Here is a 26,131-nt window from a genome sequence, read left to right on the forward strand (position 1 = left end):
TGCGCATTTAATCTGATTCAATGCTCATAGTGCCCCGGTCAGTGCTTGTGCAGTTACGCTTCTAGGTACACATCATGTATTATTATTGGAAGTAGCATAGATATATAATAAATACTGCAGTAGGAGTTCACACACAGTAATATCCTGCATGGGAAACAAATTAAATAAATCAATAAGATTAAACATGCGCTTAGGTCTGTCCATACTCTGATTAATGGAACGCCCATTTGCCTCTATCAACGTTCCAGTGGGAGGAGAGGGGGGGTTGCGAATCTTTATAAGAATATTTTATGCATCAGGTGCGGGTGGCCAGAGCCTTTCTGGGTGTAGAAAGGCGTTTACTATTCTGCAGTGCCCATCTCGGGTCTAGCGCCTTTTGAGACCCAAGGGTGTTTTGTCAGCATAGTTGTCCCCATGGGATTTCATCGTTGAGACCGGTGATATGAGTCCCAAGACGGAACAACCAGCGTTGTTCCTTTTAAAACAGTTCTTTTTCTGATTGCAGTTGTTCGATAACTGTCCAGTTTAAATCATTGACACAATGTTGCTCATTTAGAAAATGGGTGGCCATTTTCGTAGTGCTCTTCTTGCATCTCACATTGCTTTTGTGCTCAATAATTCTGATTTTAACTGCTCTTGTGGTCATCCCGACGTATTCGGGCCGCAGGGACAGGTGATCAGGTAGACCACATGTTTGCTGTTGCAGTTTGTGAATCTACTTTGGTCCCACTTGGTCCCATTTCTAAAGGTCAGGTGCTGGCTTTTTTTGGTCAGGTGGCAGCTACTACATTTACCACAGGGGTGGTGTCCTTGTATGCCATGCAATTTAACCTGTTCTTTTTGCTTTATCTGTGGCCTGGTGTGAACTAGTATGTCCTTTAGGTTCTTCCCTCATCTGTGTGCAAAGAGGGGTTTGTCAAACTCCAGTTCCCCACATGTCAATGTGCGCCAGTGTCTTTTAATGATTTTTGAGACCTCGTTAGAGTGAGTGCTGTATGTCGTTACACAGATCGGTCTCTTTTGGTCCGTCTCTTTGTGGACCCTGTCTTCTAGCAGTGCCTCTCGATTGTTGTTACGTGCCCGTTTCATTGCTGTGGCAATCACCCGATCTGGGTAATGTCTCTGCTGTAACTTAATTTTGAGGTCTGAGGCCTGTGCTTTGTACTGGCTTATGTCAGTGCAATTCCTCCATAGGTGGAGGAATTGGCCATAGGGGAGATTTTCACGCAGATGTCGCGGATGAAAACTGTCAAATCTTAAGAGGCAGTTTCTAGAAGTCGGCTTGAAATGCATAGTGGTTTTCAAAGTGCCGCCTTCGGTATAGATATTGAGGTCCAGAAATACCAAGGACTCTTATGAGACTGAACTCGTGAATTTCAGGTAGGCATTTTGGGTGTTCAGCCATGTCATAAAACCCCTCACAGATTCCAAGTCACCCTGCCAGATGACAACCTTTTCCAGGTTAGGATATTATTTCTAAATGGATTGTCTGTGTGTAGGATTTTAGTTGTTTCCAGGTGATGGACATACAAACCGGCCAGGCTAGGAGCAAATGTGTTGCCCATGCTGGTCCCGTGGCTTTGAAGGTACAGTGTTGTCCCGTACTCAAAGAAGTTCTTTGTGAGTGCCATAGAGATGCACTCTAGTACGACGCCCCTCGGCGTCTGGTATTTCCAAGGGGTCGTGAAAAGTACCTCTTCGATGATCAAGAGCGTTTCATCGTGAGGCAGACTTGTGTACAGGCTCTCCACATCGAGGCTGAGCAACAACTGGGTCTCTGGATCAAAGGGCAAATTGTTCAGTAACTGCAGAACAGCCTTTTTAAGATACGTGTCCGTGGTTTGGACTAAGGGGGCGAAGAAAAGCATTGGCAAATTTTGACAAAGGTTCCAAAATGGAACCAATGCCTGAGACGATTAGTCTGCCTGGGAGATGATCCATGTTCTTATGTATCGCTGGGATACTGTAAAAGTAGGGAATTCTCGGGGTCTTTTGAATCAACAGTCCACTTCTTTTTTGGACAGCCAATCGTGGGCTAATGCCTCTTCCACCATACCTCCTATGGCGGTGCGTAATGCCTCCGTGGGGCCTTCTTGTAGGATTGTATAGTTTCCTCTATCTGACAGTAGTCTCAGACATTCTTGGTCATAGGCTGTAGTTGTTTGCACTACTATCGTCCCCCCCCCCCTTGTCGGTGGGTTTTATGGTGATTTCCTTGTTTGCCGCCAGTTGTCTTATTGCTTCTTGCTCCATGTGGCTTGTATTATGGAAGACTTTCATGTTAGATATGTTCAGCATACTCAGTTCATTCATCATTGCTTTTTCAAACGCCAGTACTTCTACTGGTAACACTGTGTCTGGAGGGGTGAAAGTAGAAACTGGTTTCAGCCCTGTGTCTGAGGTTGCCAAAGGAGTATCCTTATTTCGAAAGAAAGTCTTGAGTTTGATCTTCCTCACAAATACCTGCATTTCTGTGTGTAGTTTGAATGTATCAAGTTTGTTAGTGGGGACGAAACCCAGTCCTTTGTTGAGCACTGACTTCTGCAGATCTGTGAGTGCCCATGGTGTTATATTGACCACTAGGTCCCCCTCCTGCTGGTTGAAGGTTGGTTTTGGAGGGCTCCTGTCATGCTCCTGGTGCTCATTCTGGGGTCCTCTTCCTCCCCTTCTTGCCACATTACGGTGTTCCCTCTCTTGTTCCTGTCCCGCCGGGGTCCAGGGCGTGTCCCTAAATAAGGCTGGGGGGCATTAAATCCACCCTCACCTTCACTGGCCCATTGTTGGTAACTTGGACCAATGGGTGGTGGACCATATTGATACTGTGCGAATGGTGGATGGCCTTGAAATGGTTGGTACTGGGGAGGTGCTTGGTAGCCTCTCGAACCTCTCTGTCTTGGGTATTGTTGTCGCTGTTGCCTTTGGCCTCCCCTGGGGTATCTGTACTTATGATATCCACTTGAGTTGGACCCTGTGGAGCTGCATCGCTGGTGTTATCCTTGACAAGGTAGCCTGTTTTGGTATAGGGGTAGGCTCTTTCTGATGTAAAACGGTCCTTGTCTTTTTTTGCTTGAGAGTCAGCTCGAAATCTGACATTTGTTGATTCAGCTCTTCAAGCCGTTTTTTCAGGACACTTGGTGATTGGTACGATTTAAGCTGCACCTCTATTTTTTTAATGTCCACTTTCAGTTCTTGTGCAATCCTTGTGGCGGTCTTTACTATTAACACAAGCCAGTCTCTTGTGCAATGCCACGATATCATTGACCAAGCTTTTTTAAACTGCATGTCGTTTTGGAAGATGAAGGGCTCATTCTTTACGATGAGTCCTTGGGGTGCTATTTTACCCCTTAGGTACTCTGTCATCCGCAATCCATGGAGTGCTGCCTTTATTTGTGTCCTTCTAAGGTTTGTTAGTTCATCCCAGTCTGCCACACTGGGGCCTGGATCTCTATTACTTAGGCCTTCAAAAGGATTGACAGCTGCCAGGATCCTATTGATCTCCTCGCCGAAGGTTAAACCATTCTCGTCCTCCATTATGGGTGTCAATTGGGTATCTGAGCTGTAGTGGTGGTAGAGCGTGTGCGATGTGTGTGTTAGATGTCAGTAACTCCCACAGCTGTGCGCTGTCTAAACCATGACAATAACATTAAGGGAGAGAGAGAAGATGTGGATTTATTCTCCCTGGTCAGAATTTCAAAAACAAGTGGAATCCACTGGTGGGTGGATGTAGTACCTACAATGGTGGGGAGAACAAAGTGTTTTTAAAATACCCCTCACACACCAAAAGGACCCTTGGTGTCATGCTTCATCATCGGGGTCTTCTCACCCCTCTACGGGGTGCGGCGTGCTACTACCTACGTCTACGTGGAAGCACTTATACACAGACTATGTGTGATGTGTGTGAGGTGGTTTGTGTTGATCAGTGAGTGGTGGGGTTCGAAGTGTTGGTGAAAAAGTACCTGGCTCGTGGGGTATACTTGAAATAAACATTTCTGTTAAAATGGTGTGTTGTGAGGTTCTTATGTATTACAATGTACATCACCTCATGTGTGCGTCAACATGTTTCGGAGTAAAACTCCTTCTTCAGGACAGGGTGCACAAATCCCCACCTTACTCACGTATACTACAAAAAATCTGTATTCTACAAAAAAGTGAAAATTGTAAATTAAGGCTATATTATACCTAATTCACTTCATTTTAGGAGGTTTCTGCAATTAGCGAACCTAGAAAGAGGGGTATCTTGAATAAGTGTGCACCATATACTAAGCCAGCCGTCTACATAGACCTAGTCTATGTTAATGTAACTTGATGGATCCTTCCCTTAGTTTCTCTATCTTTATGACATTGTTGCATAACTGTGGTCACAGCCATACAGTTGCTCAGGAGAAATGTCTTAAAGTTTTTAAAATTCACTTAAGTCTCTCAAGTCTATGGTTATCTTTTTTTGCTTGTCCTTTTTATTCCATCAGCCCCATCAGTGAGACTTATATCCAAGTTGATTACTACAAAAGATATTCAGGCATGTTTCTAGCCTGGAGAACTGTGTTTTTGGCAATAGATTATTATCCAGCATTTTTTCAGAAAGATGGGGCACAATCTTGCTTGGTCCCATAATTACTGTGCATGATCTGACTGATCAGGTGTTTTATCGCTGGTGCTTCACTGTGCCCAACGTTTCTAGACCAGTGCTTCTTTTGCGCAGGTGTTTGTGCAGGCTTAGTATTGCTCTCATTTTTTAGCAGCAGTTAATTAATGGAGATGTTTTTATTTTTTATTGCTCTAATGGTGCAAAGGTCAAACAGATGTACATTTAGCATGAAAGAACTGCTGCTTCAGCTGTGTTGCCAGTTATGAAAAACCAACACAAATGTAGTTGTTTTGAGAATTATACTGCTTCTTTACAGTCAACTGATTTGAGCCAAGAAGGTCGGGACAAGCACTTCTTCCTGTGTGCCTTTTGCTGAACCATCCAACAATATAAAACTACTGCCTGTCATTTTTAGGTCTCGCCTACACAGTGCGCATGTGCTGCATAGGAGGAGACCTTTAGAAATCAATTCCGTTTTTCAGGCAAAAACGTGCACACATTGCATTGCCTTGAATGGCAACGCGTGCATGTTTGGCGATTCCCTTGCGGGAGCGAGCTTTGAAACCATCTGATTGTAATTAACAGATGGTTCCTGCTCGCTCTCGCAAAGGAACAGGCGCAGGCCCCCCTCTCTCTCCCCTCCCCCTGCTGCCTCCTCATCGGCTCAGTGACATCCGAGGCCTCTGCATCACAGTGTTGTTAGCAACCATTTCTATCACCTCGCGCATGTGCGAGGATGACCGCAAACGTGAGACGTGTGCGGCGAGGGCCGCAAGATGGGGTTTAGAACACGGGGGCGCGCTAAAATATGAGGCTACAGACACAAACCTGCACTCAAGGGTCGGAAGTGCTGCTCAGCCGGGGAAAACATGAGCGGCTGTGACTACTCGAACGCAAGTTGGAGGGTCTCTCATTTCCAGCGTCGATGTCCAGCATTTACATTTCTCCATCTGGCATTTCTGCGATGCTAACTTCTGTCTCCATGGTGGTACAATCAAAGATGGGGGTGTGGGAAGAAGCTGCACAATGGTTGGCAGGAGGAGCCAGTACACATTTTCACATGGGTTGCAGATCTACTGGAAGAAGCCTGGTTTTGAGGTAGCAGCCACTGGACAGACCTGCAAATAATGTATAGTTGATGGAGGAGGTGTGTTTAGCAATGCGTGATGAGAGAGGAGAGTTTGCAAAATGGTTTCCATTTTCAGAATGCTTTTAGAAGCTGAACATGAATTGGCTTTCATATAGAATACCAGTATACTCTCTCATCGGGTTTTTCGAAGCAAAATCCAACAAATAACACGTTAGACAAATTTAGGTAATAAAAGTCATGCAAACTAAAGTGTATGTCGTATTTACAGAGCATTATGTGTATAAACTAAATTGTCAACTCGTTTAAACCACACTGCAACTGAGAGGAACGTGGGTCTGGCAGACCTCTTTTCACCAGTTCGCCAGGCTGCTGTGTCTTCCAATAATGTAGAATGAACATCAACCATCCATCCACACTGAAATACAGATGAAAATGTCTGCCATGAAATGCTGTGGGCTAGCCATGTCCCAGCCATCAAGTTGGTACATCTACCTTTGTCCCATGATTGACCATGATGGTGAATCATGGTGAATCTTGGCTACAGCACAACCAAGCAGGGGGTATGGAAGCTGCCTTCATGGACCGCCCAGCCCTCCAAGTCCCCTAGGACCTCCTGTAAGGCAGCATCCATCTATCATCGAGCTTCAAGGAAAACACTTACATTTGTAAGACTATAGGCTTGAGCCACATCCCACCTTGCTCTAATACAGCCTAATAGTATTCTCTGATAGTGGTCAAATTGTTATTTTCTTATGCTATAGTTAGCACTTAATTTGAACAAATGGTTGTAGGGTTTCACTGTCTCTTATTTTTCATCACGTTGATCCAGAGCAAGAGTGAGAAAGCCAGAAAAGGGGAAAGAATGGAGGAAAAGAGTAAGGGAAAAACTGTGGCAAAAGTAGAAAGCAGAGAATAAAAAGAATGCACAAGAGTGAGATAAAGGGGCAGGGAGTGTCTGGTGGTGGATGAAAGAGGCTTGAAGTGGAATCAAGAGTAGCCAGTGTAGGTGTTCGGTAGCACTGGCCACGGGGTACTGAAAACGAGCATTGGCATAGCCAATAGGTCTCGCCTATGGGACCTTATAAGTGTTTAGTTATCCGGCACAATATCCTTGGCGCAACAACATCAACTGTTGCATGGCTGAACACTTATAAGGTCCCAAAGGCGAGACCTATTGGCTATGCCAATGCTTGTTTAGTTAGAGTGCCAGCCAGAACAAATAAATGCTCTCTAGTTGCCTCATGGTATCCTATCCATCTATCAAGTCATGATTTTCATTGAACTTTGAATCTTATGGTTTATTTTTCATTGTGAATGTTGAACTAAAAATACCAGCAGGCAAGAGAAAACAGCACCTGGTATGGTACTAACTAAGTAACAACTGAGAATCAGTCTGTCTCTACACAAACGTGGAATGCTGCTTGTTTGAACTAAATGACAAAATATTCAGAGATCCTCACTGACCTGGATCTGTAGCCATTATCCACTCTTGAAGGCCATTTGTGCATGGAAATAACTTATTAACCTTTGATCCATTGTAAAAGTGCAGCTATGTAGAATAACAAGAATAACTCTTAGTGGCGTGCCAAAGGGCATTTTTGAATAAATTGTTTGATAAAGTGAGTGTTGAGGAGGTTGGATTTCCTCCCCATCGTAATTTTCAAAGTACTGTCAAGCCACAGTTCTGATGCTTCATAGTACCATGTATAGTTTGCTATTTCCAAACCTAATGGTCTGTTGAGCTTCTTCAGGTAAACCCTATGGACCTGGTACTATGTGACTATTTGTGTTGGTCGATCATAGTTTTCAAGTCATGTTCTTTGCCATTTACTCCAACTGTATCACTAAGCAAGAAATGAAAATGGCTTGCTTTTACTCTGGATCTGTGTTTGTTTGTTCTAACTTTAATATGTCACGACTACATTTATGTCTAGGTGAAAGGACTAAATTACAGATAACGTCTTACTGTTAAAGAAAACAACTCTTCTATTTATGAGATTGAATCGATGCGCAAAGAGGAAAGAACTAAAGTTTGTCCTATAATATTTGTCTACCAGCTAAACAAACTGCTTTCAAGAACAAGGGATAAAAATATTCTCATTTTACCCCCGGAAGTTTGTCCATTTGTGGTAGTTCTTGCAGGGGTCCCGGAACTGGGTAAGCACGAAGTTGAATCTCCCCCAGTGCTGAGGAACAGGGTCATCCATTGGCTGAATTAAAAACAGACCATTGCCACCACATATAGTGTGTAAAATATTGATGGTCCGGAGGGTGCGATGGGTGGGACATCTGGCTAAGAATATAAGGGGGGATTGTGTTTTGGTCAATTTTAAGAACCCGAGAACGGTTGAGTATATCTGTAACTGGAGATATCCCAGCCCAGGAGTTACCATCCGTCCTCTCTCACTGACCTACTTCTATCCCCCAGGCCACTTTACTTCAGTAGCGGATGGGTGGACAATAGTGCAGCAAAAGGGAAGGGGGATCCCCCAGGGGGGATGGTCTAAGCCTCCATTCTTTTCAAACCAAACCCCCATCCAAAATCGATTCAGTTGTCTGGAGGCTGTCGATTGACTCCAGGTCCAAGAAGGAGTACCAGCTAGTTCTCCTTCCCCCACAGTTAGCTGTATTCTTGGCCCTCCCATCGTACCCCTGTCCCCGGGTTCTGAAATACTAACTTTGGTCTCAGCTCCTCAGAGGGTTAACAACATTAATGGTCGGGTCTCAGATCAACCTTCAAGTGTCCTAATCCCTTGTAAAGGTCTTACTGGTAATCTTAGACTTATCTCATGGAATGTTGCAGGCTTACGTAATAAGCTTTCATTACCGGACTGGAATGATTTTATTGATGGGTATGATCTGTGTTTATTTCAGTAAACATGGTGCCTTGAACTTTTGTATAAGCCTGGTTTCACTTGTTTTTATGCACTTGCTACTTCGTCTGGCCGAGGTCGCCCATCTGGAGGGCTCATGGTTTGGATTAGGGCAGAGCTTAATCTCTAGATTTTCCATTGTTCGTGTACCTCACCAGATGTAATGAGACTCTCCCTCAAGGGCAACAAGGGCAATATTACTTGGGAACTTTTTAATATATATGCTAGAGGCACCCAAGGGGGGGCTAAATCTTCCACCATTACTGTCCTTTCTGAAATGCTCCTTTCTTGTCCTTCTGACTCCTTTGTATTGGTCGCTGGCAATCTAAATTGCTCATTTGAGCCCTTGGCAATGGAAGACATTTTAGGAATTTATGAGGAAGATGCCAGATGGGGCATCCCCTCTTTGTCGCTTGCGCCAGTGAAGAAATGGTCGCCGGTGTTCATTCAAATGAATGCCTTAATGCTAGAATTTGGGCTAAGAGCTGTAAATGGTCGTACGTCCTCAGACGTAACGGGAGCAAATACATACAATAGGGTCTCCTGTCAAAGTAGAATTGATTATATATTGGTTGATAGGAGGTCATGGAAGTTTGTGGTTGATATGATCAATATACCATCAGTAGATAGTGATCATAACCCCTTGTCCCTTACAATGTTGGAAATGTGGGAAAGGAAGGTGGACGATTCTACTACTGGATCGAGAATGCTAACAAAGGCAGTCCTACCTTCTAATTGTAATAGGTTCCTCAAATGGCCAAAGTTTATCTTGAATGAGCAAAGATTAAGTACCCTAGGTGAAATACTTAGTGACCAGACCATTAGGCTTTCTGCAGCATGCAAGAAAGAGGCTGGGTCAGTTGCAGCAGGAACTATCTATGTTGACACAATAGATATGATTGCCACTTTGTTTGTAGACTATAGCAAAAAGCGCCAGATGAGTGCCAATCCAGCACAGAAGTGGTTTGACAAAAACTGTAGATTAAAAAAAAAAACAGTCTGATTCTTGCTATTAAAACCAATAATCCTGCTGTGGTTCGGCTAGCAAGAATGCAGTATAGACAAGCGATCCTAAATGCAAAGAGGGGTTGGGAGGATTCACATTGGGACAGTCTAAAAATAGCAAGCCAGTCCAAGAATGGCGAGCTCTTTTGGGCTTTAGTGAGAAGATCTAACGACTGCGAATCGGACCAAATCCCCAACCATATACCCGACAGGGAGTGGTCTGAGCACTTCAGTAAGCTTTATTTAGGGGATGACGAAACAGATAGTATAGGGCCCCCAAGCAGCTTTATGGCAGCCGCCCCTGCTCAGGGTACTTTCCCTAGGATAGAGAAGAAGGAGGTGGTGGCTGCTATTAATAAGATTGTACCGCTAAGGCCCCGGGACAAGATGGCATACCGGGTGACCTATTTAGAGCTAACCTTGAGGAATGGGCCACCTTTTTTGTACTCCTCACTAATGCCTTGTTGGAAGGTTCACCAGTCCCATATTCTTGGAAGGGGGCCGAAGTAATCCCCATTTATAAGAAGGGTTCCATGGGGGACCCTGCCAACTATCGGCCAATAAGTCTCATAGAGGCTGGACAGAAGTTGGTTGGTAGAGTTCTCCTGGAGAGGATCCTTTCCTGGGCAGAAGAAAATAATATCATCTCACAGTTCCAGGCGGGCTTTAGGGCTTGTACAAGCACGATAGACCAGGCATTTAGGTTGACACTTTTGCATTGGAAGGTGGTTACCATTGGTAAAGGCGGTCTTTATTTGGCGTTCATTGACTTAAAGACCGCCTTTGACCTGGTCCCCCGAGACCGCCTATGGCTGGTCCTGCAGGAGATGGGGATCCCTTCGCCCATTTTGAACCGCCTGGCCCGTATGCACGATGGAAACTACGCCCGCACTAGGTGGGGATCACAGGAGCAAAAAACGGATATAATTCCTGTGAGTAGAGGCGTCCGCCAGGGATGCGTACTGGCACCCACACTATTTATGCTTTTTTGTGAACGGCGTAGTCTCCTTCCTGCTTGAAATGAATGCCGACGCCCCGGTCCTGGCAGGTAATAAAGTTCCCGCATTACTCTTTGCGGATGATACGCTGTTAGTATCAAAAACTCCTACAGAGTTACAGAAGCTGTTGTATCGCTTCTGTTTGTTTTGTAAGTTGAGGGGTCTTGTCATTAACACCTCCAAAACGAAGCTTCTCTATTTCAACCCAAGCAGATCGTCTAGATCTATTTTGGCTCTTGATGGGGTGCCACTGGAGCGTGTGAAAGAGTTTGATTATCTGGGGATTAGAATTTCTGATAAATTCAACTGGCAGTTACATATTGATAAAATGGCCCTAAACCACAAACGGGTAGTAGGAGTATTAGGGAGGGAACATCGTGCATCTAGCACTAGGCCCATTGCTCCTGCTCTGGAAATTTATGCTGCCAAAGCCGTAGGCTGTGCCCTATATGGAGCAGAACTCTGGGGCTTTAGATGTGTAGACGTGCTAGTCACCTCAGAAAACAAGTTCTTTAGGGAACTTCTCTCACTCCCGAGGGGCACCCCAACTAAGCCACTCTTGAGTGATCTGGGTCGCCGTTCAATTAAGGACCTAATCACTCTGCGTCCTCTCTTATATTGGGCCCGGTTATGGCGTACTCCAGAGTTTTCCAAGTATGCCGAGGGCATAAGAGATGTCATGAACCTCCAAGGATCCCACAAGATCGGATGGTTCACTAATATAAGGAAGCTCCTCTCGGCCACTGGCCTCTTAACTGCTTGGGAGTCTGGGGCAGTGTTATCAAAGGTAGAAACCAAGAGAGCCTTTTGGGCATGGGTTGACGATCAAGAGCAGAGGGACCCAAACCAAGGCAGGCTGACTGAGTTATTTCGTCAACACAAGCATACACCTCTCCTGGAGCCCTATCTGGACTTTATCACAAAGCCGAGAGACAGGACTCTTTATATCCAGTTCAGGTTGGGTACCCTCCCTCTTTGTGATCGTACCAGTAAATGGAAGCCCCCGCACCAAACAAATGCGGATTGTCCAAACTGTGCAGGTGTCGCTGAAAATATCCCTCACATTTTCTTTGTCTGCCCAGCCTATACAAAACCCAGACTGAAATGGCTTAAACCTGTATGCCTTCAGCTTGAAACTAGGGACCACTCGGTTGCACTTAGAATACTTAAGGCTGATCCTAGTACAACTCTAGCCTGTGGGGTGGCTAAATTCATAAGCTGGGCATGGTTGATCAGACGAAAGGCTATATAAAGAATCTGTATAATTAACTGTTTTTAAACATTCGCAAAGCTGTTAAAGTTTAATACATTTTTTATCTACCCTCTGTAAAAAAGTCTCTCAGATGAAATTCTTTTTTAAATGTATTTATTATGAATTGTGTTTTTAATTTGTAAATGTCCTTTTATGATATCAAATATCGAAATAAAGCTTTGTTGACTTGACTTGGCTTTCAAGAACCAGTTGGGATTCAGAGAATGCAATGCAAATACCAATATCTAATGAGACCCTTTCTTTTTTGATTCAACAGAATATTCTCGTTATATGCATGCGCATCTCGATACTCCAGTTACTGAATATAATATAGATACTGATCTTCCTGGGAACTTTAAGGACCATTGGGCAAAAAATCTTCCTTTTCTTATTGAAGATTATGAAGAACAACCAGGACTGCAGCCACACATAAAGTGAGTTTCCTCTTTAAATATTTTTTTCAAATTTGAAATGGATCCATTCCATTTCCATTTATCAACTTTTATTCTGCCACTAGGGCCATAAAAGTGCAAGGACAATAAAACCGATAATGTACACTTGTAGTGAAAAATTTGGATAACTCCTAAAACATCTTCTTGTACAGAGTTCATCCCACAAGAGAGCAAGAAAAAAAAAGTGCATAAAAGGTACAGCAGGGATGTAAAATTATGTATAAAACTATCTTCAACCCATTAAAAACTGAGTAAAAGCAACCATCCAAAGATGAGCTGTGATTACATTTTTTACAAAGGCTAAAAATATAGGATAAAGATACAAATCCCCAAGCATGAGTAAACAGTTGCTCGACCTGCGCAATTTCAGTGCATTTGTTCTTCCCCATGGGATCTACTTTAGACAGGCCCGCCGTTTGTGCCACATGCAATTTAAGAATCGTGATACAGCAAGGACAATATTGTGGGTGGGTGTCATACTTTAAAACTCTGTAGGCCTCTCTGCAGCGCACAAAGCCTACATTCTTGCATAGCTGTAATAACCAGCGCTTGCACGGCAGTCGATAGGCAGGACAGAGAAGCAGAACATGTAGTTCGGACTCCTCCTTAAAGTTATATGCAGGGCAATCAAACATTTGGTTTTTCACCCATTTGCTAGTGAACGCTAGTAGTGGTGGAGTCCCTAGTCTGAATTGCACATACAATTTCCTGGCCAGTGGGGGTTGAATGGAATCCAGGAAGTTTTCCTTGCTGTATACATCTTTTACTAGCAGGAATTCTGCTGTCAAACGACCACATGAGGTACTTTATTGAATGGACAATAATTTGGCTAGTCTATAGCGTTTGACTAGTTCCAACCTAGAAATCGTGGCGCATGATGTCTCCGGTATTCTCCAGAGGTCCGACTTGCCTAACTTAGAGGCAAGGTCCCTTATGTGGCAAAGGCATGGAATTTTCTTGGTGGTGCATTTGACTAAAAGGTAATTTAACTCGGCCCTGAATGCAAATAACTCTGGGGTCACCCATAATCTCCACCAGAAGGTTAAGGGTCTCATGGCAATCTCTTTGTCATGGGGCCTGATACCCAAGACCATGGGAAGGGGAGTAAGGGGGGTATTACGTGGTAGGCCTATAAGCTGACGCATTAAGTTATTCTCTACCGTCATCAAGTTGGTAATAGGGCAATGCCCCCACAACTCCACCCCATATAATGTGGCACCCCTTGCTTGTACTTTATAGATTTCCACCACAGGGGCGGCTGGTTTAAAAGCTGAAGTTCTGTGCAGTTTCATTATACCGCCCACTGTCTGGATTAGCCTGAGCCTTGATTTGTCCAGCTATGGCCCCCACTCAAAATGATCTGACAGGGTAACTCCCAGATAATCAAATATCTTTACTCTTTCCAGAGGAATGCCGTGAAAAGAAGGGTTTGGACGGGTCGTGTTGGGAGGGTTGAAGACCATATATTTCGTTTTCGTTAGGTTGATCTCCAACCTTCTTAGCTACAAAAATGGCGAAGCCATCAAGAGTGCGCTGGATACCCATTGGCGTTTTTTAAAGTAACAGGGTATCGTCTGCAAACATCAGCGCGGGGACCTTCCCGGAGACTAACTTGGGGGCATTGTTGTCCTCAATTTTTTTAGATGGTCCATAAGACCATTGATAAAAAGACAAAATAAAGTAGGGGCTAAAACACATCCCTGTCATACCCCCTTTTGGACAGGAAAACGGGAAACGGGAAGTGAGTTCCCCATATTTTCCGTATCGCACTTGTGCAAAATTTTCCATGTGGAGCCTCTATAACATTTAGGAGATAAGGAGGGATCCCAAGGTCACGCAGCACCTTCCAGAGTTTCTCCCGAGGTACAAGGTCGAAGGCCAACTTCAGATCAACAAATATTAAATTGATACAGCCACCCTCTATAGTCACCGTTTTCCAGAAGAGTAGTTGTAGTCTGAATAGCTGGTCTACTGTTGACATATTTGCTCTGAAGCCAACCTGGTAGGGACTTACAATTTGTTCTTCTTCCAGCCAGCCCTGATGGCGGTCCAGAAGCACCCGGCCGAAGAGTTTTTGGGTGATGTCAATTAGGCTGATTGGCCTGTAGTTGGAGGGTGAGAGGGGTCAACCTTTTTTGAATATGGGAACTATCTTAGCCCCACGCCAGGTATCGGGAGGGATCCATACCCTTCAAGACGGCGTTAAATAGGGCACACAAATATGGGACCCATATTTTGGGGTCTTCACGGAAGAGGTCCCCCTTTAATTTGTCTAGACCAGGTGCTTTATTACGATGGAGCTTGTTAATAGCATTTCCCACTTCGATCATAGTACTCATGTCCTCCGCCTGGTGGAACTCTGGTGCCATACTGGAACTAACGATGTTGACAGGCCCCCCATACTTGGAGGAGTACAATGACCCAAAGCGAGTCTCCCAGGCTTCAGGCGCTATATTGGGCTCAATGGCCGATCTCCCTTCCCTGTCGCCCGAGCTCACTAATGTCCAATTCAGAGTCTTTATCATTCAGGGCAATCCTGAGAGATTCCCACCTCTCTAGTTCCCAGTTTTATTTTCCTCTGCTGGGTGGTTCATTTGTACTTGGTCTTAGAAAGTTTGCTTTGTGACCTGTCCTGTCCTTCACTGCATCCAGAAGGTCCCGCTTGGCCTTGCAACACTTATCGTTGAACCAGGCGCATTTGTTTCGGCTAGTTTCCCTAGTACCCACAACCGGGAAAAATACATCCGCCAGTATTGAGGTAAGCTCTGCATGTATTTTCCCTGGCTTATCTAGATCCAAGGTGGGACCCTCCACCTGTGCTGCTTCCCCCATTTTGGTTACGAATGGAATTGCTAGCTGATAAACTTTACCCAGCTTGAAGGGAGATTGTTGTAAGTGGCCCCATCTGACATTTCTTCTATTGTTTGTTACTGTTATTGCACTGGTCAGATTAGGAGGGATAGAAGGAGATTTAGAAATGCGAAGGTCCCATGGTTTTAAAGTCATAATCAGGGCATAATGGTCACTATCCTGTGTGATAAAAAGTCAAGGTCTTGTTTCCACCATGATGTAATCAATTAGGGAGGCTTGACTGACTCTGTTAAATGTGGGCTGCCCTGGCTGGTCGGATTTAGTCCGGCCATTACATGCCCTTAACGAAAGAGCTAGAGTGAGTGAGTGAGTTAAGGTGCATGGCCAGTGGAGACCACACTTTAATGGGTGTAGTCAGGGGGTCGGGTATAGACCAGTACAGGTCTTCTTCCGTCGGGACAGAGTGAGAAGGATCAGTGATGGGTTCAAAGTGGCAATTAAAATCACCCCCTACGATCATCCATATCCCTGGGTCCAAGGTTGGGATGAAATGTCCCAAAAAGGCAATGGTGGCAGAATCTTGGCTGTTGTTAACAGGACGAGAATACATGTTTATTAAGGCGATTTTCGCCTTTGTGGGAAAGGAGAGCAGGACTCACTGAATATCATTTGTGGGTTGTCATCTGCTCTGCTCTACAGCTAAAGTGGGTGCCCACCCGGATGTGTAAACCTCCAGAAGGTCTCCTCCCAACCCCCATGGTTGCTAGCTTATTGAATGATGCAAAAGCCACCCGCTGGAAGTCCTCCTCGCCCAAGTCTCCTGGAAGATACAGATATAGTGTGTACCCACAAAATCACCACTTTCGGGGCAGGGCAGTTTGTTTTTAAGACCTGCCAGGTTCCATGAGAGTATCCTCATCCCGTTGTCGTGACCAATTTCCCCACTCTCAGCATGGTGTGCACTAGCACTCCGTGGTGGCTGGGTACCTGCTTGGGCCACACAACACCTAACAGGTTCCCTCCTCGGTTCACTTGCTCTGCTTATGTCACCCCGTAGGGCGGGGGATATAACGTCAGGGACCCCACTTGGTTTAGTTCTCCCTCCTTCCTGGGCAGTCCCCTGAGGGTTGCTTGAACTATTACCCCCAGTAGTTTGGTTCGGGCCGCAGCCCACTATGCCCGTATGGTTCCTACTTAGGCATATAAGCACTGTATCATCCATTTTTCTCATACTCTTGCAATGCATGTTGAATCATCAATTCTCATATTGTATATTACATGGGTCTTGCAAGTGTTATTTTACCTGCACTAGGGCAGTTAATTTATTTGCCGGCAGATTATGCTTGCCTTTAATTAATGGTGCACACTAGTTTGAAGGAGAAGTTTCTGCTTCAGGTATTCAGTTTCTGATTTCTGTCTAAAGTTTCCATAGTAGTTATATCAAAGGTGCTTTCTAATATTTTATAACTAACTTCAGAGAAAGTGATAGAATTAGGATAATTATCAAGATGCTATTTGTTTGAATGCATTTGGAATGCATATCCAATCAACACCAGTCCAATCACCAGTAGTTCACAATGCTATAATTATTATGTGCACTTGTTTAAAGGCTTCAAGTAAAAAAATCACTCTTCGTTCATTTACAGAAATAAAAATCCCAAGATTTGTGCATTGTTACATAACTTCAAACTAACAATTATGTGTCAAGCCTTCCCATGTACCTTTGTCAGGGTCTTACCGGGGTTGGAAGTCCAAAAACGCATTCAAAGAAAATATACCATGCATAATTGGGAGTGCTGAATGGGACAGTTTTTTGAAAAACATTTGATATACATACCTATATTTTACAATTGTAAAACTGCATTCGAGCAAAGAGATTGTAAGACTATTGAGCTGTGAATGCAAACATTGTTGGAAACACAAGGAGATGATGGACGGAGGGCTGATTTTTTTCAGACACTCATCCCCCAATCACTATTTGATCTGGGTTGAATCCATCATCGTTCTTTAGCTCACTTTGCCATCCCAGTTCAGACCCAGCCATAGGCAAATCAGTCTTGACACTGTTCGAAGTGCTGAATGGGACAGTTTTTTGAAAAACATTTGATATACATGCCTATTTTACAATTTGAAAACTGCATTCGAGCAAAGAGATTGTAAGACTATGGAGCTGTGGGTGCTACAATTGTTACTCATAAGTGTTTGACTCTTCTACTGTAAATTAGGCCTGATTTAAATAGGAAGTTTTAAACATGGCAATCCAATGACATTAATATGGCATTCATTTATTTATATGCTCAAAGCTCTCTGCTATCATTGATCTTCGTCGTACTGTCTGAATGATAATATCCTGTAAACTGTTCACCCCTGGAAATGATCCAGCAGACAGCCGCATCCAGAGCCACGTCCAATAGTATGGTTGTCCACAAAGGGCAGACCTTGAACCGACAGTTTTTAGCTGATCTCTGCGATGATGTAGTTCTAATATATGAACTGACCTTCTGACTCATCTTGGTACTCCACATAAAACCTTTAATTTAGGGCCTGATTGACAAAGACGTTTGAAATGTAATATGACATGTTTGCACATTTTGTTCAGATGCAGCTTTACAAATTCCTGGAATTCAGAAAGGCCTCCTGTTGTAAGATGCAACAATTAGATGTAATAGGCAAACATCAGCTGTAACACCAGTACTTAGCTGCAAATGTTCTGTGTATCTTAAGGCGCAACAGTGGGTTATGAGCATGACAAAAAAATTATACTTTCAAGGTTTAACAACCAAACCAACAACTACCGCAGCTTCTTTTTGTCAAACTTTGACTTTCGGGCTGATCCTTTCATCCACCATTGCAACATTTTGCTCTTCACCAGTTATATCAATACTGCAGTTAATCTTCTGAGTGACTTAAGGAATGTTTCAGCATAACTTAACAGTAATCTCAGGGTCTGTCTCACTGTCTTCTTTCTATTCAATGCATATTTCTAATATTCCCTCAATTATAAAACATTTTCTGTGCCCATAACGTCTGCTTGGGGTCAGTACTAAGTGTAATGGTTACAATCCGGAGGATCATGCATGCATCCGGTACATTGTGAAGATGTGGATTGATCACTTTTGCGTAGAAAGCTAGGGGGCACTTTAGTCCACTCAGAAACGTAGAATTTAGTAGTGTGTCTTTAGTTAATTGATACCATATTTGTTTGGGCACAGCAATATTTCCAAATCTTACCCTCTATTTCCTGCGATTCCCATTTTGAAGTGCTCTAGGCCCACTGTTGCAATGTTCTGTATATAATTATACAGTCTGGAGACCCGCACCCTCCCTCCTGATGATCTGATCATGTTGGTCTTTGTAAGAAATTCCTTGGGTTTGTACGGGAATGGAGGCCTATTTAGAGATATTGCTTGTCTAACTCTAAGGAAGGAACACATGTTGCAGCATGGCCTCTTTGGAACTGTTCCAAGGACATGAACCTTCCATTGGGAAACAAGCAATTGCAATGCAATAGGTCTCGCATTTGCGAGAGTTTAAGCTATTGACATTGTAAATAACAATGCCTTTTATTTATGTTTTTAAAATCAACACCTAAATAAAATGCAGCGTCATTTACAATGGTAATAACTCGAACTCGTGCAAATGCGAGACCTATTGCATTGCAAATTTGAGACCTATTGCATTGCAAATGCTGCCCTCCATGCAGGGTGCGCGGTGCTCTCTCTCCCTTCTCTGCCCTACTTGCAGGGTGCATGGTGCTCTCTTTCCCTTCTCTGCCCTCCATGGTGCTCTCTCGCCCTTCTCTGCCCTCCATGATGCTCTCTCTCCTTTCTCTGCATGGTGCTCTCTCTCCCTTCTCTGCCCTCCTTGCAGGGTGTATGCTTCTCTCTCTCCCTTCTCTGCCCTTCCAAGGTGCATGATGCTCTCTCCCTTCTCTGCCCTCCTTGCAGGGTGCATGATGCTCTCTCTCCCCTCCATGGTGCTCTCTCTCCCTTCCCTGCCCTCCAGGATGCATGGTGCTCTCTCGTCCCTCCATGATTCTCTCTCTCCCTTCTCTGACCTCCAGGATGCATGGTGCTCTCTCTCCCCTCCATTGTGCTCTCTCTCCCTTCTCTGTCCTGCATGGTTCTCTCTCTCTCTCCTTCATGGTGCTCTCTCTCTCTCGGTTCTCTGCCCTCCTTACAGAGTGCATGGTGCTCTGTCTCCCTTCTGTCCCCTCCACGTAGTGTGCTCTCTGTTTATGTTCTGCTGAAAGCACACAGGTGTTCTTGAGCTCATGGTAGCAGGGAGCTGGATCCCAGACGTCGGACACTGCACGCGGACCAGGAGGTAGAGTGTCAAAGGGGGCACTGGCTCTCAGAGAGGTGAGAAGGGGCGGGGAGTAGTCTGAGCACAAAAACAACACCAGAGCAAGAGGCAGACGCTCCGCGGGGAGCCTGATGTCAACGGAAGAAACGTACACTTCTTAGCACTACAAAGCAGCCGAAGTGCGCCTTTCGCTAGAGCCAACACATGGCTGCCATTGCCAGGTTTACAGACGGGAGCAAAGAAATTAAAAAAGCCATGCGCACTTTCACTTTAAAAATACCGACCGCCCCACTCAGTAATCTCGAGACGGGACGAGAGCGCTGTGTGGGGCGGCGGGTATTCTTAAAGAGCAGTAGGCCGTGCTGCATCACCGATCTCGCGTAGTTCTCCCGCGGGCCCCGAGCGCGTCCTACCTGCTCCTTGATGCACAGGATACCCATTTCCCGGGGTGAGTCTGCATGCGGCGCGCTGGGCAGCAAGCCCGGGGGAGGGAGGGACACAGGCCAGTTCTGCGGTAAGTGCGGGTGCTGTGGAGGGAGGATAGGAGCGCCCTCAACGGAGAGCTGGGGAGGCTGCAGGGACGCAAGCTTCAATTCAGCACAAAACAAAAAAATAAACACAGCGGGAACCGTGGCAGTGCCCCGGGGCAGCTGAGGCCAGGCTATGACACCTGTAACTCGTAAACATACACACCCCCTATAGATAAGAAATTCAGTCACGACAGCTGGCAAGCAGACAATCCAGTCCAGAGAGGCCGGACGAAAAGAAGATGGGGCGTAAACACAAAATCCTCTGTTTAAATCAGAGGCCACCGTTTTACATAATCAATGACGCAAGCCCATGAAAATGAGGGCCGGGGCTTCAAGTCCCCTTCTCAAATCTCTTCGATCACAATAGCCCTCACAGAGCGAGCAGCGCATGCACGCTGCAACGCTAGGCAAGACTTAAAAAGGAGTGGAGGGGGAGAGGAATGTTAGTGACATAATAAAAAAGACTGGCCAGGACCACCTTCTTCACTAAGGCCACCCTCCTAATCACAAAATAGGTAAAGAAGCCCAGAGAGTCATCTGTGAGCTTAGATGTCTCAACACCTTGCCTAGTTTACCATCACAGAAATTTGCAGGGGAACTATATATGTTGAGCCGAAGATTTTTGAATGTATTAGTTACCTTCTGCAGTCTGGGATCGAGCTTCATCTGAAGAGTAAATCTGCAAGTTTGCTGCAGAGGAAAGATGCAAGATTCAGCCCAGGTCACCATGAGGCCAGAAATATTTGGAGAATCTGAGCTATAGAAGATAGGCACATGTTGCGTCTTTGACATAGAATATTGCTCGCTTATAGTAAACTTATGAGAATCTCACCTTTTATTGGGATTCCCTCACTCAGCCCCGTGTAAGTGTCAAAGGTTCCATTGCCATGGCGAACAACAGTGGTGATACAGGAGAGCCCTGTCTGGTGCCTCTGCACACTGGCCATGAAGTGAAAATACACCTACTGGTTTTCACTGTAGCTGTAGAGACAGAATACAATACATTAATCCATTTTCACCAAGGGAAGCCAATTATAAACAGTCATAACACGTTGTGCATGTAATCCCAATGTAGGGTGTCAAATGCCTTCTCCAAGTCGAGAGCAATGCACCACCCTCTGGGGTACAAAGATGCAGATTCATCTTTGACACAACAAAGGAAGCGGGCATTAAGAAATGTGTTACAACCAAGAACAAAACCCGTCTGATCGTCGTGTGTTATGTTGGGTAGTATCAGGAGCAGCTGAGTAACCAGAATCTTAGTGACAATTTTATAATCTGTGTTTAAGATAGAGAGTGGACAATACAATCCTAGATCTTTCGGGTCCTTATGAGGTTTCAGCAGAAAAGAAATAAGTGCAGTGTTTAAAGATGGAAGAAGAGAACCAGTTGTATACATAGCTTGGTAGTGCAGGGCAGATACTACTGTATGTATAGGCGTGGAACAAACAAACCTGTCTAGGCAGGAATGTAATTTGTGCACAGAGGAAGGGAATGAAAATTTGTGGTGCAGTGGATGCTTTATCCATCGGGTATCATCTATGGACAAATGTAAATGTCCTGTATTTGTAAAGCGCAAACAGTTAACAAGGGTGTCAAGGCGCTGAGGGCCGGCGGGAAGATTAAGCGAGCTATTGGCCGAACCATTGTTGTTGATACACCAAGCCCAGCAAGGCACGGGATTGAGAGAGCGGAGGTGTAGAGCTATCAAGGGAGGCATCAAGGATCGTGTTGAAATCCCCCCCAAGAAATTCAGTGGATGTTAGGCCAGTCATTCATGGCAGATGTTATTCGGGACCAAAAGGGCAAGTGAATGATATGTGGGGTGTAAATGACTCCAAGTTTTAGTGTATGGCCATTTAAGGCACCACCTGCAAGTAGAAATTGACTGTCTGTATCAATGTGTGTCCATTCTTCCTTAAATGGCGTCCTGGTCCTAATCCACAGTACCACCCCTCTGGCAAAGCCGGAGTAGCCTGTACCAGTCAAAATGAGGCTCCACTCTGATACTCTGACCATATGTCCATACACCCACATGAAGAGCAGTACCTCCTACTACGTGATCTAAGTCCCCTGGCTAAAGGCAGTTTCCCTGCCGACAGAACTGTATCACCAGAGGAGGGTATGTGTTGATGAATACCAGAAATGCAGAAGGACGTGAGAGAACCAGCTTCAAACATGTGGCAGATAAATCGGAGTGGACTCCAAAACATTGTGTCCTAGTGTTCCAAACCGTCCAGCGGGCCCCCCCTGCCTGAAAAGTTATGGGGAGGACCATTGAGTGGGGTTGTAGTGCTGCAACAATGCTTACCAGGAGCCAGATCTCCTCCTATGAAGCATAGTGGGGAAAGAGGATTTCTTATTGCAGCGGGTGCTGCGCTATTCCCTGCAGGCCTCTGTGGTAAAATGCTCCCCTTTAGGATCTTCCCAGGCAACAGCACGGCTCCTCCAGACCAGGATCCACCTGTGCATTGGTCCTGGTAGGCCAGCAGCAAGGGAAGCTTGCGCGGCACACCACCCGGGTCTGCCCATGGCCCTGGCTCAGCCCGACAGGCCGCAGGGAAAACAAAGAAATGTGACTGTGCCGCCTCACCGATATCCCACTTCTGCAACAGTCGTCGCTAGGGGCTCGGGTGGGGTGCATCAGGTGTCAAATGTCAGTCCCTGTGAGGAGCACCTCTGTCGTTGGCACATGACTCAGTGCCCCTGTGCAAATGCACCATCGAGTTCCAATGCCCCAGAGCAGCCCCCGGGTGCAGCACTTCTAGCCTTTACAAAATTGAGGCTTGCAGACTGCCGGATGGTTCAGGATATCTGCTGAGCCAGAGAGCTTGACGCTCACACATCTGCCATGTTCCACACCTAGGCCTTGCCCGCCAAGCTCTCTTTCATATGGTTCCTGTTGAGCCCCTCAAATTTAAATTTCACTCTAGGATTCTGCATACCACATACCGAAGTGACCATTAACGTTCGCAGTCTTACAAAGCAGTACTTACTGTGGGTAACTTCGAAGTTAGAGAAGAGATATAAATATTTGGACAACACTAGCATTTTTAGCAGGGCAAATCTGCTCTTCTTAGATAGCAGCAGCTGTATCCCTCTCTATCTGTCCTGTTAATTTTTCCAGTGCCAGTCTGTAATTGTCCCAGATAACCAATTGTCTTTCTGTGTTATTGGAAATGCTCAAATTTTTGACTGAATCTTCACACCAGCAGATGAGTTATTCGAGAGCAAGCCTGATCATGCTGTTTGTATGGGGAACATTCCAGACTCCCCCCAGTTAATTTGAATGTAAGCAAACCTGCCACATTCTGTTATTTCGGATAGAGATGTCTACACACAAATTCCTTACCTTTTGATTAATATTCCCCCCAGGAATCAGACTGGATCCGTAAAAATCGTGAGTAGTACCCTTGCGTGCCGATAGTTGGCATCTTGCGTCTTTGATGTCATGTCACTCCACTCTGGAAGCAATGCACGGCCCCAATGTAGCCCCCCCAGGCTCGCTGAAATCAGTTCCATTCTATCTGAACCAACAGACGCAAATCTGGAGCTACCCCTCATCTTTTCGAGACTACGATTTCAACTATTTTCCAAATATATATTTCCTACTGTGTGCAAATTAAATGCTGCCACCTAAATGTTCAGGGTTTAAACCTTTTGGGAAATTTCGCAGACAAATGTCTGTGACTGACCAGCACGTAGTTTGCCTGTGGTGCCTGGGGTAGGATCACATTCCCAAAACCTGCAGTGACTGTGCTTTGATTAAACCCAAGGGCACCCGGGAGCTAAAAGCCACTATGTTTATTGCGAAGCACAAAACTGAACTCTACATCGTGACTGGTTAAGGTCCAAGCGAGGTCCCTTTCCCAGGGTCGATCCCGTGACTGATTGTCGTCACCATCTATATCTTCGGATAAGTTGAATTAAAAAACACAAAGTTAAAGCAGGCTTCGTCCTCTTCCCTCCTCTCTCAATCTTTTGAGGAAAGCCAGAGGGTGTCAGTGTGCCTCCCAGACTCTCTCTACAAGTCGTCTCCCCTCTGAGCCGATTCCGTCCCTCGTACCAGAGCAACCCAATGACGCTGCAGCAAATTGAACAATTTTGGGATGCCATGCCGCAGCCTTTTGTCACGTTACTGGCTCCCTCTGGCCTGCCTTTGTGCTCTAACGAGGCCAAGAGGCCTCCCAACATGGTTTCTGCTGGTTAGTCCTCCCTCAGTGTCATTCAGGCCTCTCGATTTGCTCCCAGTGCCGGACAGATATCAGTACTGGTTCACTTTCTAGCACCACATCCCATGCCAGACCGCAATCGACTGACTCAAGTTCTATCGACACCGGATGATGATGGCCAACCTACTGTGCTATCCAGTGCCGAGACTGCGCCGCACCTGACCTAAACCAGTTACCCAAGCTTCTCATAAAGCCTTAGCCCGTTGGCCACCCCATTGATTCCAATAGGGTACCACTGCCCCTCAGAAGAACTCATGTTCTACATGAGTTGTTTAGGACTGATTTGGATAATGGTGGCTATGAGGCTGGGGATGAGTTTGCCCGCCTTTACCATGAGGACAATTGGTGGGAAGATCTCCAGGATGCCAACTGTCTGGATGTCTCTCCGGACACTGGGTTGATTTCAGCTCCAGGCCCTCACACTGAGGAAAGTGCTTCTGTGCAATGGCTGTGCTGAGGACAGCAGAGGTTCTTGTCCTTCCGCTTCCTACCCAGGAAGTTAAGACCAAAATCTGTCAGAGACATTTAGCCGCAGATTCCTTACCTTTGAATTTCCCAGGTGGCTGACTGGATCTTTAAGTTTTTCTTTGAGCAATACCCCTGCGTGCGGATAGGTGGTGTTGGTCTGCTCTGCATAGCTTCATTTGCGCTGGAAGTGACATCCGTGTCGCCTATATAGGCACCACCTCAACACGCTGATGCCAGTTCTTTTCTTTCATAGAGAGAGCTACGCTCTGTCACTTTTTGACAGGATTTTTTCAACATTTTGTCGACCCCCTTTTTGTTGTGTGGGATGTTATCTAGGAAGACTTCAGGGTTCAAGCCGTGCGGCGCCTGTCATCGCGCCATGTCGGTGACTGACCTTAATCTGGTCTGCCTGTGGTGTCTGGAGTGCAACCTCGACTCGAAGTCTTACTCCGACTGCCGGGCCATTTCTCTGAAAGCTTTGAGGGAGCAGTCCCTAAAGCTGCTTCTGTCCCAGCAGGCGACTCCACGCCCGCCTGCTTTGAGGTCTCGGTCCCGCTTGAGAGGAAGGTCCCGGAACCGCTCCAAGTCCTCTTTGTCCCACTCGCGATCCTCCGGACACTCCGGTAGGAGGCACAAGAAGTCGAAGCTTGCTTCGACTTCTCCCCGTAGGTCATCTGAAATGACGAGGGAGCCTTGAGGTTCAAGGCCTTGTTCACCGTACTCTGCGCCTGGGTCAGCACCCCGCCTCCCCGGTTTTCTGGGAGCTGGAGCAATCCCCGCTCAACTTAGACTCCCCAGGGTCTGGGGAGGGAGGGGGGGGTCCATTGGTTTCTGCACATGTGGCTCTGAACCCAGCGCCGATGCCCCCTTTTTATCCCCATGGATCCGGACCAATGCCGCTCACACCACTGTAACCTTCCCCGATGCCGGTCCCGACGCCAATGCTCCTGGCGCTACTGGTACCCTTCAGTGGCACCCTGATGACACAGAGCCAGTACTGCGTCGACGGACGCAGATTTTGGTGCCGACAGGGCCCATTTACCCTATATTGTTCTAGGAGCCTTATTTGGGCAGGCCAGGATTGGGAGAAGAATGGGAGGGGTCACTGAAACCTTTAGAATACCAGCAATATGATCAGGACATGGACTGGTATTAGGAATTGGATGAGGCCAGTGGACTGGAAACATACCTAGATTCTGCCATGCTTTCTCCACCTACTGTGGCTACGGAGAATGGTGAATCTTAAGCTATGGTGGTGCGCAGGGTAGCTGAGGTCCTTAACCTTCAGCTCCCCACAGTGGCGGTCAAGACTAACATTTTGATGAAGGTCCTACAGTCGGGAGCTTTCCCTTCGAAACCCCTGCTTCCTTCAATGAAGCCCTCACGGACATCTTTCTGGGAGCCTGGTCCAATGCCCAGCACAGGGGTTCCTATTACTAGGACGATCGCCTGCCGCCACCGCACTACCCCGGGTAACCTAAACTTCCTCACTACCCATCCCACGCCAGAGAGCTTGTTGGCCCAAGCCTC

At 45.9% G+C, this 26,131-nt stretch overlaps 1 protein-coding gene across 2 annotated transcripts in view; it reads left to right on the forward strand.

Moving 5' to 3' along the window:
- TTC13 (tetratricopeptide repeat domain 13) overlaps positions 1-26,131 on the forward strand; it is a 1,386,998-nt gene that overhangs the window by 501,861 nt on the left and 859,006 nt on the right. For both annotated transcript variants that reach the window (XM_086927141.1, XM_086927142.1), the window contains exon 12: positions 12,081-12,237. In XM_086927141.1, coding sequence (XP_086783267.1) covers positions 12,081-12,237 — 157 coding nt within the window. The remainder of the gene's footprint in view (positions 1-12,080; positions 12,238-26,131) is intronic.

Source organism: Lissotriton vulgaris, chromosome 6 (assembly GCF_964263255.1).
Source record: "Lissotriton vulgaris chromosome 6, aLisVul1.2, whole genome shotgun sequence".
Classification (NCBI taxonomy): domain Eukaryota; kingdom Metazoa; phylum Chordata; class Amphibia; order Caudata; family Salamandridae; genus Lissotriton; species Lissotriton vulgaris.